The sequence below is a fragment of the Apostichopus japonicus genome, chromosome 15 (assembly GCF_037975245.1).
Source record: "Apostichopus japonicus isolate 1M-3 chromosome 15, ASM3797524v1, whole genome shotgun sequence".
Lineage (NCBI taxonomy): Eukaryota > Metazoa > Echinodermata > Holothuroidea > Aspidochirotida > Stichopodidae > Apostichopus > Apostichopus japonicus.
Genome location: NC_092575.1, coordinates 27,949,980 through 27,965,196, shown reverse-complemented (window position 1 = coordinate 27,965,196; position 15,217 = coordinate 27,949,980). Strand labels below are relative to the sequence as shown.

The following is a 15,217-nucleotide window of genomic DNA, read 5'->3' as shown; positions in this document are numbered from 1 at the left end:
GACATCTCCTGAAGAAGCATAAATACGGCATCAAGATATCCCAGTACCTTTCTATCGCGAGTCCCGATATACTATCACTATCGGAGGAGCCGGGCTCGTCACAATATTACATGGTGGAGATCGGTTGCTTTCTTCAGGAACAAAACGGTAACGGAACTGTTCACACTTTCGTTCGTTACGATCAATAACGAACAGGAGATTTTTTTGGCCCGAAGACCTAACGAGGAACACAACGTATGTTCACGACCTAGCCTAACATACACACTCTGCGATGGAAGTCAGCCTATACTAGCCTAAGTCTGTACACCGGAACCACTGATCTGTACACTAACGTTAATCAACCCAGCATGCAGATCGCGTTTGAACATTCGCGCAACTAGTACGTAGAATACTACAGCTCTAAACATCAGAACTGAACATTTTTCGAAATCTAAGCCTAGACCCTACCCGATGTTAACGGCGAACGAATCTGCAGTATTCGAGATGTAGGCCTACCTGCTACTACCTGCCGCTACTACTACTGCTAACCGAGGGACTTCAATCATCGTTTGCAGTACCAGTACCAGTACCAGTTCCAGTTCTTAGTTAAACTTAAGGGTGAGTGAAATCATGCCAATTTGTATCCCAACCCCTATTTGAGATCAGAGTGTACCGTTAAGTTATTTTAATCGTGTCCATGTATTGCATATTTGTTATTTGTATTTAATTGCGGTCGATAGTGTGTTCAATTAAGTAAAGGCTCTTGTTGTAAACTCGTAACTAGCCTAATTGTATTCGGCATAATGTCCGTCAGTGAACAGGAAACTTCGACCTCTGTTAATGTTATGCAAAAACATAGGCCCACTGATTTTTTTGCCATCACGATTTCAGGGCGATGTAATTGATGCAGATTTAGCCGAAGCTCATTATTTGGGATTTGAAGATTATTTAGAGGTGCATAAATTGCCGTCCCAAACCCCACCTGTAGCGGAAGAATTTACTGAAATATGTCGCATATTTAAGCGAACACTTAAAGGCCAAGCCAGACTCTGGATTGAAAACAAAAATTTTTCAACTGTTGCTGATCTTCGCACACAATTCCTTGCTCGTTTCAGTCCAGGAACTTCTTCCTACGCTAAATCACAGGCATTTCATGCATTAAGCTATACGCCAGGTGATACAGCTCAAGCTCATTTGGCCAAAATTTCCAAAGCTGCAGCACAATTAAGTTATGGCGAGGACCAAATTAGAGATAAATTGATCTCGACCCTGCCTTTGCAATGCCGCTCAGCAGTGTTAATGTCTGCATCACCACAAGCAACAATTGCAGATTTGGTCATGAAAGTACAATGCTATTTTGACTTACAAATCCAAAGTCAACCCCCAGCTTCTTCCGAACCATTTATGGCAATGCACGACAAAGCATCTTCTGTTCAGGCTCCTATTTCTGCATCTTCTGAGATACACGAGTTGTGTAATAAAATTCAGGAGTTAGAAACCAAGTTTGATCAGTCACGTAGGTCAGAATCGCAAGACATTCCAAAAGATATGAGGCAAAGATATAGTTCTCGTGATTCTCGTGGTCCTAGGGCAGGTCAGAATAATAACAGGAGAAGGTTACCGTATTTTAATCCTTCAATCACATGTTACTACTGCCAAAATCGAGGTCATTTTGCACAATATTGCCAAATTCGCCTAAGCCATGAAAAGGAGGCTAATGTAAAGAGAGTACCAACACAGAATTTTCATTAGGGAGCACTTATGATAGCACTCATCATACAGTGACTCCAGACAAAGTACCAAGTAAAGGAAGATCGAAACGAAAAGCAAATAATATTTGGAAGAATAGTAATATTCCTAGTTCTAGATATACAGGGAACGACCGTAATGTGGATATTCAACTGGACACACGTAATTTTGTAAGAGGTACTTTACATGATGGTAAAGGAATTTCATTGTTTGATAGTGGAGCGACACGCTCTATCATTTCTTCTTCTACAGTGCAAAATTCAAAGTATTTATCCTCTATACAACCAGTCTCAGTTGATGTAGTAAACCTAAAGTTGGGTAATGGTCAGTTTATTCATGCGTATAGCACGATAACATTTCAGGTCAAAATTCAAGGTCATGAATTTCAGCTTTCTGCTTTAATTGCTGCAAACCTGACAGGTATTGACTTAATATTAGGTAGTCAAACTCTGAAGGAATTGAATGGATCTTTGGACTTTACCACAAACTGTTTTAGAATTAAACAAGCCAAAGTTTTCCTTAGGCCAGTGCAGAGATTTGTTATTTACCCAGGTCACCATTTAACCAGAAATTTTGTCTGCATCCTTCTCGCACAGTGGCTCATTTAAATTTAGCAGATATCATTACGGTCACAGAAGACATACCTACTGATTCTCTAGATTTTCTCAATGTCATGAGAGACATCGAAAAACCGTCTCTTTTTCGAACCAATTCTAACTCGAAAGAGAATCGTGATGAAATTACACGATATAATTTACATCGATATCCACATTTGACAGCCGATGATCCCCTGGTTTCCAAATCCGAACAGGAAATCATGAGAGATAACATTAATTTGGAACAAAGTATTCTAAAGGCTTCAGAAACAGAAAGCATTTATGAATTTCTAGACTCACATAGAGATGCATTTTCTCTTTATGGTGAATTATCTCACTGTCCAAATTATGAGGCTGATATTACGCTTACTAATGATGAGCCATTTTACATACGTCCCTATAGACTTTCAGATGAGGACAAAGTCATTGTCGCCAGTGAGCTTGACAAATTAGTGCGATTAGGAATCTTAGCAGTAGGACATCAGTCTTATACCTCACCGGTTTTCCTCATTCCAAAGAAGGGAACGAAAGACAAAAGGGTTGTCACAGATTTTCGCTACTTGAATAGTAGAATAAAACGTCTCAATCACCCTTTTCCATTACTGAATGAGACTATCCGTACCATAGGGTACTCTGGAGCCAAAATTTTGGGTGTTCTTGATTTAAAGTCTGCATTCTTCTGTCTGCCACTTAGTGTTCATGCACAACAATATACAGGTATTGCTTCATTTCATGGAGGAAAGCATTATTATTATAAACGCTTACCACAGGGATTGAACTTATCTCCAGCGATCTTTCAGTCGCAAATTAATGATATTTTGGCAACAATCCCAAATTCAAATAAGTTCTGTATTGCTCATCATGACGATATTATTGTGTACAGTGCAGACAAACGATCTCACAAACAACACCTACAGGCAATTTTTAAGGTTTTAATGGACAACGGATTGAAAATCTCTCCGAAAAAGTGTAGCATTTTTCAAAATTCAGTCCGATATATGGGACATTTGCTCTCAATAACCCCAGAAGGTGAGGCTTGTATCCAACCTTTGCATGACAGATGTGCAGCAATCAGGAACACACCGAAACCACACAATGTTAAGTCAGTAAGACGATTTGTAGGTGCAGTTAATTATGTGGCTTCATTTTTCCCAAATATTCAAGCACTATTGAGACCATTACATCATTTGAGTCGTAAGAGAAAGGTATTTAAATGGACAGAGGAACATCAGTGTGCATTTCAAAGTATTAAAGAGTTGTTGTGTAATCCACCTATACTGCATATGCCACAGAAATATGGTCGTTTTGTATTATATAGCGACACATCACGAGTAGCAACAGGATCGTACCTGACACAAAGAGTTAATGGCAAAGAGAATATTATTGCATATTACTCTAAGATATTACCACCAGCATGTCAGAGGTATAGTGTAACTGAATTAGAAATGATGGGTCTATTTATTAATGTGACAGCATTCAAACATTTATTGCAAAATGTAGAATTTGAGGCATATGTTGATCACTCAGCCATTGTTGAATTGTTTAAATCAAAACAAGAACCAGCAACTTCACGCTTACGTAAGCTTCTGTTCAAATTGTCAGAATATACATTTCAGGTTGGTTATAAGAAAGGCTCAGAATTGGTTTTGGCAGATTATTTGTCTAGAGCACCACAGGAATTCCACTCTGAAATAGATCAGGTTGCTCCAGAGGTCAGTTCTTATGAGGATATTTCAACTCCACCTAAGGAGACATTTAATCCAATCATGACAAGGTCAAAGGCAAGGTCAATGGGAGTCAAAGTTCCAGATTTATTTCCGAATAAAGTCACTAAGGAGTCCAAGCAGGATTCCCCAGCCAAAGAATCAACAAATAGAGTTAAGGCAACACACTCTAGTGAGCATGTTACACAGAGACCACAATCTGAGTCACAAAAGACGACTACACCAGTAATTTCTACTGACAAGAGAGAAACATATAGTCAAAGGCCTACTATTACTATGCCTAGTGAAAATAGACATACATTTAGCCCTGACATGTTAGTTGTGCCAAATTTTACAAGTGTTTCTCAACCTACAGAGCCAAGATTAGTGGATCAGAGTAGACATAGAGTGCCAGAGGTAGTCAGAGAACCACCACCAGAATTATTTGTTCAGCCGAAGCCAGTCATAACAAACCTTGATCATTTGGTTACAGGGCACATTCCAAAGCAAAAGGAATTGAATAAAGTCATGAAGGCAATTCAAGGAAAGCTGATCAAAAACTATGATCTGCCATTTGATGTAAAAGAGTTGCAAATTCAACAACAAACTTGGTAGAACAAATAATATCTCGATATCACGATGACTTGTTAAGTAATCATCAGGGTGTAATGCGTACATATTTGACCATTAGACAGCATTTCTATCTGCGCAATATGTTTGAACGCATCAGTAATTATATTCAGGCATGTCTCCGTTGTCAAGAATTCCGTAAGAAACCGGACAAATTGAGACAATATCATGCTCGCATTCCTGATTCTTATCGTCCTTTTGACAGACTTAGTCTGGATTTCAAGACTATGCCCACAACGGCTACAGGATTTAAACATTTGATGGTTGTTTGTGATGAGATCACTAGATTTGTTGTATGTGTTTCTCTTAAGACTCTTGATGCTGAAACAATATGTGAAGCATTATTGCAGAGGGTAGTTACAACCTTTGGTCCACCGTCTTGTATTATAAGTGATGCGGCAGCTTCTCTTACAGGAAAATTAGTGGAGCTCTTAAGTAAAGCTTTAGGCATTGAACAAAAGTTCATGAGTGTAAGCAATCATGGAAGCTTACAGGTTGAAAGACACATTCAGACTCTTTCAAATTTCCTCAAAGTGAACTTAAATCAGTTTGGTACGGATTGGGTACGATTTGTCCCAACATCAGCCTATGCATATAACACATTTTCCTCTCCTCAGTTAGGTAGCTATAGCCCATTTGAACTTGCATTTGGACGTAAGCCGCCAAATCTTACAAATTTATCATTTAATCCAATGGCAGGATTATCACAATCTCATGGAGAATATGCTGCATTGTTAAAGAAACGATTTTATCATTTGTCAAGGGTAATGTTAGTCTTACAAAAGAAGCAACAAGATGCTCAAAATGTTAAGATAAGTGCAACACTGGACAAAGGTGCAATTTATTCAACGGGTCAATTAGTGTATCTGTATAAGCCAACGTCTTCCTCCTTGACTGCGAACTCGCGCAAAATTGCTGCAGAATGGTGTGGACCACTAGTGATCCATCAAGTTTTAGATAGGACTCATTATTTGTTGGCCACTCTCAAAGGAGAAATTCTTAGTGATGTATTCAATTATAACAGGCTTAAACCATGTTTTGTAAGAGCATCTTCTGAGACTAAGAATATCACCAACATTCAGAAATTGCGAAATGTCTTGAAAACAAAGGGTTCATCAAGTGAAAAGGTTGCACGAATGAGAAATGTTTTGAGTAGTAACACTTCTAATGCAGAAAATGTTAATGTCATGCAAGATGCACATATTGAGTTTCATGATGAGTTTGGTAACATTTTGCCAGGGGTAACTTCAGATCACGTCATGTGTCTTATGACCACTAAGCCAATGAATGTTGCATCCTTTCTGGAGAATAGAGCACATAATGAAGGATTAGCACTTCCATATCCTTCCATGAAAGATAGCATATTAAGGCAAAAGAAAGTTTTTGCAAATGCTCCACAAGGAGACATGAAAGTCCAACGTGCTCGATACAAATTGGGTGAATTACAGGTTCTGGTCACCTATCAGACACCATGTTTTCCAACAGGCTTTAAGAGTCATGATTTTTGGTGGGATGTAGGAAAATATTCCAACACAGGGGAAATAATGAATTTTCTCCATGAAAAGGGATTGAACATTACAGGCAATCCAGGCAGGATGTTGCAAACATTATATGGTTAATATGTATAACTGCATAATTGTTTAAGTTCAGATGAACAGGTGTTTTACCCACAATTGTATGAATGGAATGCGTCATGGTAATTACCTGCATACCTATTAAGTGGAAGTCATTGTACTATATGGTGTAACAATATAAGCTTTATTGTTAAAAACGCCACCAAGTGACCTAGTTTCATCTTTTATAACAAATGTGTAATGAGTATACCTTATTTCTCCTTATGAATTCGTTCAAACGTTTACCCGGCAATTAGAACATATCCGGAATATTAGCAACATGGGTTTTCATATATTGAGAAATATTTTAAGGATATTTACATTGCATCATTTATGTTATATTGAAGGCTATTCAGAGACAGCATTTGAAGATGTGCAACTTTTGCTTACAGCAACAGTTATCGAAGCAAATGAAAGTATAGATGTTTTGAGGAAATTATGTATTTTCTTTTCCTCAATTATTCATGCAAAAGTAAATTTCATCATGAAGTTTAAAAGACAAGATGTTAAGTATTATGTAATTTGAAGAAAGATTTGTTGATGTCATAGTCTATGGAGTCTCTTTTATGGTATCGAATATCTAGTACTTTGGTACTTTACTAGATCATTTCGGAGTGCATACCTAGGGTCACCATGCTATCGAGTCACATTTTCTTGATTTTCTTGAGGTGAATGTATATGATTCACAAGGTTTCAAAGCAGTTTTGAAACTACTGTATGCCTTCATTTAAAGAGGAGGTTTTGTAAATGAGTTTGTAATATTTTAAGGTTCTTTTTGTAAAATACGAAATTTTTATGGAACGCTAAGGGTGTTCTATTCAGTTAAAAGATAACTAAGTCTAGTATTCTCTGATCTCTCCCCAATCACGGCATGATTTCACTTTTGATATGAATGTATTATTGATGTATGAAATGCATAAATGTATTTTGTAAGAGATACTGCATATTTTGCTGTGTCCTGTAACTTTAAGATATCTTAATGATATTTTTTTTAGATTACATCATATGATGTCATCAATATTGAAGAGGTACACAAAAATATTTTCATGGAGATAGTGTCAATGTATATACCATATGATCATTTTAATAATTCGTAACCAAGATGTTAACCTTTGAGATATATGAAGACCATTTATTGAAGTCAATGAATATTAGTGAATGTGCTTACAGTACTCTACTTTCTTGAGATAATGATAAGTTAAAGCAGTATGATGTTAAAATTTTGGAGTATCCAAAAATTTTAAAAGATTGAGGGGGATGTTATGAAATAGTAATACCATCTCTTTGATGTTACCGAAACACTCCATTGAGACACCTTACAGGCCTCTTATGTATTTATCTAGGTCATGGATTCAGTTTTCCCACGAGAAGTTTTTAACTATCTTATTGAATCTTGGTACAGGGCCTTTTCCCAAAATAGATTCCATTATGTCTGTAGAACATTCGAGAAGGTTCTCTCACGTGGTATGGAAGTTTCCATAGAAAGGGGATGGACTTCCAAACTCCCAACCAATCAGGGCAGATCAGTGCCAGCGCACTTATTTTTATATCGTTAAGTTAATACAGGATGGTCAGTTCATTGGCTGCCTTCTGATTGTGCGCAGTGAGATTTTATGGAAGTAAGGTTTAAAAGGAAAAGGGGGCCGAAAGTTTTATCACTCCGTCAGCGCTCCGTGATCAGTTCGTCTTTACTTGGTCAGCAAATTTATCACTCCGCCGAAAGTTCATCACTCTTAATTGTTTAATTGACGGAGTCAAGTCAAGTCAAATCATTGTAATTTAGTTTTATTTGTAAAGAGAATCGACAGAGAAGAAATTATACCGAATCAATAATCAAATCCTATCTCGTCAACTTGTTTTTGTGTGAAGTCATTGTTTTCTTCCGTTCAAGACATCTCCTGAAGAAGCATAAATACGGCATCAAGATATCCCAGTACCTTTCTATCGCGAGTCCCGATATACTATCACTATCGGAGGAGCCGGGCTCGTCACAATATTACAATACGTTAACATCATGGTCAAACTTTATACGAATGATTCTTGTGTCTATCGGAGTTGACATTCACATTTCTCTCAAGTTTCTCATGTTCTTCGTCATTATAATAAACTATTGCAGTATAGAACTTACAATCATATCAATTCTTTAGCACATCTGCAGTTTGTTACCGACATGGAGTCATCTAGAATTCAGATTTAATCTCAAAATAGGAGACGAAAACGAATACTGTATTAGATATGTCAGGTAAATGTACGCCTGTTGTTTAAAGGAAACGGTTTCTATCTTACTTGACTGTTTTTTTATTTTTATTCCAATTTGAAAAATGATTATATTCCGCTAAGGATTATAAGATTGGTGTTGAGTTTGATTCAAATTATGTAATTAGATTTTCTTCATTTACTTCAACAGAGCCTCATGGCGAGTAGCAGCAATCAAAGTGAAGACGATAATCCGTCAGTGGTCAGTATTATATGGACTGCTTTTCACCAACGCATTATTTATAGGAGATGAGCACTAGGGTTAACGGTCTATGAAAGTCAAATAGTGTCCAGGATATCCAAGTTTCACACGCATTGCGTTACCACACAGCCTCAAAGCATTTTGCCTAAAGTCCACTGAGATATTTTAACGTAGTCTCCTTTAATAATTATCAATGTCGGAGAACATGATAGTGATAACAACCATGTGGAAAATACCCGGAACGTCTAAGCATTTGCTTTTCAACAGAACATATCGATTTTTATTTGATTTTTATCCTTTTTATAGGACGTTTTGATAATTCATTTTGCATGTGGGCTATTTAATGTTTCCGTTTTGTCACAGGAGTAGTATTGTAGCCCGAAAATTAGATACAAAATATATTAGTGACCTGTAAGATCAAGCATGTGTCATCTTGTCCAGGGCATAAGACATGTATTCTTGACATCACTACATATTGCAATCAATGTACTGGAGTTAGAAATATATATTTTGAAAATATGTCATTTTGGAAATTAGTGTAAGCATGAAATAGTAATAACGCGTCCATGAAGTCTACAAGTGTGTCCATTTTTATTATAAGGTCAGCAGAGGTCAAAGTGTAGAAAGTTTGAAACTGTCATGCTAATGTACAATTTGTTAGTAACCGAGGGTATATTTCTCATAGCCTACATCTCATAGACGGGAACAATTCTTATATTCTACTCGTAAACTTTCCTAGTATATGAGATCAAGAAGCCTTTTTGGTTTCGATGATCATCGTAACCTTTGTAGTCATGCAGGCGGATGGGCGTGTGGGTGTACGTATGCGTGAGTGTGTGACTCTGTCACAACTTCCGTGGGATAATACAAAATGGCACCCTCTAGCGCCCCCTCTGTTGCGACCCCGGGTTTTTCCTTTGGCCTTCAAAGCCGATAAAAATAAAATTTTAGATAGATTCAGGGAAGTAAACTCAAAGGACCAAAAGACTACTGAGATGTTTCTGAAAGTTAACAAAACGATATATTTACAATGATACGATCTCTACTGATTTGTACAAGGATTATTGGTACTAGAAATTTGGAATATTACAGACAGATTTTACAATATTATACGGCCGTTAAATTTTTAAAAGATTACTTAACTTATCTTACGCGGCGCGTGCCGGCTCTCGGTTCCTTTCGTAGCTGTTCTGACCTCCTTGCGTCACCAACAACGATGTCGGGATTCTCCCTCGTAGGCTGGTATCCCGTGACTTGGTCAGAAGCAAAACCGTTCCCCGCTGGTCCAATTCGACTCAACGTTTGTATCCCAAGGATGGCTTCCTCCTGGGTGAACTCCGAAAACTCTGCCGAAGTCACGCCTGTCCCGGTTAAACGACGCACCAATCTAATAAACAAACAGTCCACCGGTTCCTCTGTCCGTCCCCTCGATTAATCTTTTATCTCAGATGAATTTCTTTTCACAGTAGATCGGAAAACTAAACTCTTCATCACCGAAAATATCTCTTCTTATATATAGCCGGGTTTAATCTCCCGAAAGTTCTTTTCCAGGAATCCTGACGGAAAAACATCGAGAATCATCCATGTCTCGAAGATACGACTGATATCATTCATTGGTCGACGATATCCGGTCACCTGCTAAAAATAACTTCCCGTATGTTCTGGAAATTTGTGATCGCTAATACCGAATAGCGCCATCATTTCTCGTAGCTTCCAGAAAAAAACGCACAAGTTGTCAGTCACGACGAGTGACCTACTTATCACCCTGACCAGCATATACTGAATACACGTACAATGAATAAAGTCGTTCGTGACAGACTCCTTACTTGTAAATACGATACCCCAAGACGTGAAGCTTGGACCAATCTCATATTTAGTGTAGGAGTACCACATTGAGTATGAGAAGCCTATTGTTTGATGGATGTCAAAAGTTAATTTGGGGTCACCAGAGGTCTAATTGTGAAAAAAAAATATATATACACGATATCTTAAGAAGGGAAGCTTGGAACGATCTCATATTTGGAGTGTAGAAGTACCACACTGAGTAGAAGAAGCCTATTTTTTGGGTGGTATGCAAAGGTCATTCAGCAATTGATGCAAGCTAACAATGACATAAGCTAAACTTGTATAACTGTAGCATGCTCTATCCTTTAAGTGATTATTATACGTGATTTCTATGATGCCTTGAGTCTTGAAATGTTTATACCATATACAACAGCATCGTTTCCGTCGTAAAAGTGTAAATGTTGCTAGTCTGTATTACATTTAAGTCATTTCGAAGAAAACCTGACTTGAATGGTCTGATAAGAGGTCTAAATCACATGTCAACGCAGTGTTATTATTAACCAATCCTGTAAATGTATATCTTTAACCTAACCGAATAGAACATGCTTGCGTGAGCACATATGAATAGTTGTGCTGTTGCGAAAACGTGTACATGCCATGCTTTACAGTAATACCTTGTGATAAAACTATACCACAGTAGGCCTTCATCTTCAACTGTAAACATAATTTCCATTTTTCTGTTGATTAGTTGTAGATTGATGTACTTAGTTGGTTTTTCTTTCAGAACGACGACAAATCATCTGACTATGAAATCAAATTGGTGAGTCTTTGTAATAGGAACTTGCATACGATGTAACGAATCTATCACGTTTAGCTTCGAAATGGGATAAATAATAACGGTCAATTGGCCAATTTTTTCGTGAAAAAAAGGTGACATGCTATAACAGAAATGTTATTATTATTACTGCTTAAACAGGTTTCCTGCTAAAACATGCGGGATGAAATCTGCGGAAGGAAACTAGTATTTAAATAAAGTGCCAGCTCATTATTTTGTAAAAGTTAGAGGGTGTTTCTCTTCAGAAAACGATACCAAAGAACACAGATGGAAAGAAAGCTAAGCTCATTATTTTGTAATGGAACAACAGAACGCTGCAATGTAGAAGCCTGTATGTAAGTGTGTGTATGTATGCATTTGCGAATATATGTGCTTGTTTGTATGGGTGCATGTATGTCTGTACGTATGTATGTGTATGTATATATGTATCATACGTATGTAAGTGTGTAGGTAGATAAGTAGGTATAGGTGTATTAAAGAGTGAAGAGTCTCCTTTTTTTACACAAAGAAATCCGATGGAGACATTCAACGGGAAGCGCTTCCATTGGAAGAAATGAAGCAACACACACAATGGACTGGTTGTGGAGGTAGCATTTGTTCCTACAAAGTCACCGACAATTGTAAGTCCACGCTTTTTTACACATCTTATGTTCTTTAATATCAGGAATGGTTACAACTATGATTGGCTTGTCCCCATCCACTAGATTTACAACAAAACTATTTGTTAAAAATGGCCATCTATTCCCAGTTCTTTAACTTGCGCCATACAGCCGTTTAATTTTTTTCTTAATATGGCGGCCCTTCTATAACCGCTACCGCTAGTCCAATATGTGCTTCATGAAAAATAACATACGATAATATCTGAGACGATGAAGAAGAGGATTGTCACTGAGTTATTCAATTAGTATCATAATTTCTGCCACTTAATCATTTCTTCATTTTCAGTCAGAATAAGATTCATAAAAACATGATTGCAATTTTTAGAAGTGATCCATTTCATATCAAACAGCATACAGTATGTCTACTACCTCCGTTAATTGTTTGTAAAGTGAAATATTGAGAATGAATTGTTTGACAAGCCAAATGCCCTTTAATTAGATATTCCCGATTTTTCGACCGAATAGCTGGAATAAATATAGATAACGCAAATTTGTCGCTCGAAGTTATTCAGGTTTCATGGTCCGTTAATCCAGGTTTTACAAAGATTATCGCTCGAATAATTAGGGATATCACCGTTTATATTGGATTATTGATGAGAAACTTGATGATCATTTGAAAAACATATTTCACGTATTCCATATATATGGCACCCACGTATTAAGCCTGGAACGATGTCGCTTAAATTACATATGATGTTACTATTAATTGAACTTGATCAAATATTTATCATGATTTCCTTTACTGCATTTGCGATGAGAAGAAGAGAGACTAATTCAATTAAATATTAACTTTAACTTGTCACCGTTACTTTGAATAACGAATCGTACGTAATGTTTACGCTTCGTATAGCCTAACCTTTATTCAGACCCCAAGGCAAGATCCGCTAACCGTACCCTCTAACCGAAGATACCGGTAGCCAAGGGCGTAGGAACCGGTGGGGCTGGGGGCGCCAGCCCCCCCCAGTGAAAAATATGGGGGCGGAAGTATCATTCCGCCCCCCCCCCCCCGCTCCGCAAGTCAGAAACCCCTTTTTCATTTCCAAATGAGAAAAAATCTCATTTGGAGCACCAATTTGCATCTAAGGCCAGGTGAAAATGCAAAATTATTTACAAAATGGAGTGGGTGTTGAAGTGTGCTATATTGCTCCAAATTGCATCTGAGGCCACCTGGAGATGCACCCCCTCCCCTTAGACCCCTCCCCCAGGCCGGCCATCAGTATTCAGCCCCCCCCCCCCTCAAAAGTACCTTCCTACGCCACTGCCGGTAGCTTAATTATCCGGTAATCTCATGACAGTATTTTAGGTGCATTTTGTAAATCCATACGTCGCACATATTGTACCCGTTTTGGACTATTATTTCGAATCGATTAATTTTATTGTCATTTTATCGAATTCATTCTTCAGCGAGCGCTGAAGATCCTCCACTGACGAAGTACTACTTTTGTAGAGAATGCAGGAAAGAGTGGTTAGAACGGGGAGGACCTTGTCAACCGCATCACTTATACTTCTCTCCACAACTCTGTTGTTTGATTCCTTCTGATGCAGGGACTCTTGCTAACTGCTGTTGGGAAAAGGTTCAAAACAACGAATCCACAACGATATTGAAAGCTGGAGACCACGTTGCGTGGATACACTGTTACGGAATCTGGCATCACGGTATTGTAGAGAAAATAGCTAACAACACCTTGCATGTAATTGAGTTCTCTAAACGTTCATGCTGCTCGTGGAAAATAAAAAGGAAAACGAAAAGTATCTCATCTATCTGTAGTCCTATGTACAAAGCATATTACACAGAAGGATTACTCGATCAAAATCCTCCTGATTTAGTTATTGTTCGAGCAATATCACGCTTGACAGAGAAAGGTTATAACTTGCTTACTAACAACTGTGAACATTTCGCAACATTTTGTAAAACTGGAGTATATCGTAGCGACCAGATATATCAAACGCAAATAGGTCTCCAATCCTTGATTTTGAAATCACTCATCTTTTTGATCCGTTTGGTATTTTTTGTTGCCGTTACAGAAGGCATTGAAGAAGCGCACGAAGATAGTGAACAGCCAAACAATAGTACACAAGTAAACGACTTAAGTAGTGCACAAGTAGATGTACCGCTTTCTATAAATAAATACGATATCATTGGAGCTATATTGTACATTTTGCTGGAAATTATTTATTTGATTATAGCTTTAGGTATAACTTGGTGCATTGATACACCACAACTGTATAATTCACAAATGAACTGGCCACGATGTTGTTACGGACGTTGTAGAAAAGTGAAGTGTTCAATTGCGTGTGGCAAAGCTACAATTAGAATGGTGTTCAACACTATGTTTGTAATAGCGGGGGTTGTATCATCTAGCGTTTTTCTCAAAGCGTACCTAGAAGGTAAAAACGGGCCGTGGTCAAACGTGATAGGTATGATCAAAGAAATTGGACTTTGGGCGTTGCAGGTGGTTTCAGTGGAAGCATCTTGGGCTTTCTTTTATTAACATTTTGCCCATTTGTAGTACATTGCTGTTTCCAGTTCAAGTGTTGTTGCTGCGCTTCTCTTAATTGTTGTACGAGAGGAATACCGGATATTCATTTGAATCAAAGCATTTAGTTCAATGGTATAGGCCTATGCTTCAAATTATAATCCTGATTAGTGCAAATTGATTAATGACAAGTAACTGGCACTGGTGTTAAAACATATCATGACTGTATACAAACTGTAAGGTAATGTTCTTCTTTCTAATGTACTATATACTAATAGACACAGTGTGAGGTAATGTTCTTCTTTCTAATGTACTATATACTAATAGACAAACTGTAAGGTAGTGTTCTTGTTTCTAATGTTCTGTATACTAATAGACAAACTGTAAGGTAATGTTCTTCTTTCTAATGTACTGTATATATACTAATAGACAAACTGTAAGGTAATGTTCTTCTTTCTAATGTACTGTATACTAATAGACATACTGTAAGGTAATGTTCTTCTTTCTAATGTACTATATACTAATAGACACAGTGTGAGGTAATGTTCTTCTTTCTAATGTACTATATACTAATAGACATACTGTAAGGTAATGTTCTTCTTTCTAATGTACTGTATACTAATAGACATACTGTAAGGTAATGTTCTTCTTTCTAATGTACTGTATACTAATAGACAAACTGTAAGGTAATGTTCTTCTTTCTAATGTTCTGTATACTAATAGACAAACTGTA

The 15,217-nt window shown here is 37.5% G+C and overlaps 1 protein-coding gene across 1 annotated transcript; it reads left to right on the top strand.

The window, feature by feature from the left end:
* Nucleotides 1-8,670: 8,670 nt before the first annotated feature.
* Nucleotides 8,671-14,499, top strand: LOC139981423 (uncharacterized). The gene is made up of 4 exons (XM_071993795.1): nt 8,671-8,728; nt 11,298-11,333; nt 11,857-11,968; nt 13,412-14,499. The coding sequence occupies exons 1-4, from the start codon at nt 8,684-8,686 to the stop codon at nt 14,497-14,499; spliced, it is 1,281 nt and encodes a 426-aa protein (XP_071849896.1). The 5' UTR covers nt 8,671-8,683.
* The last annotated feature ends 718 nt before the right edge of the window (nt 14,500-15,217 follow it).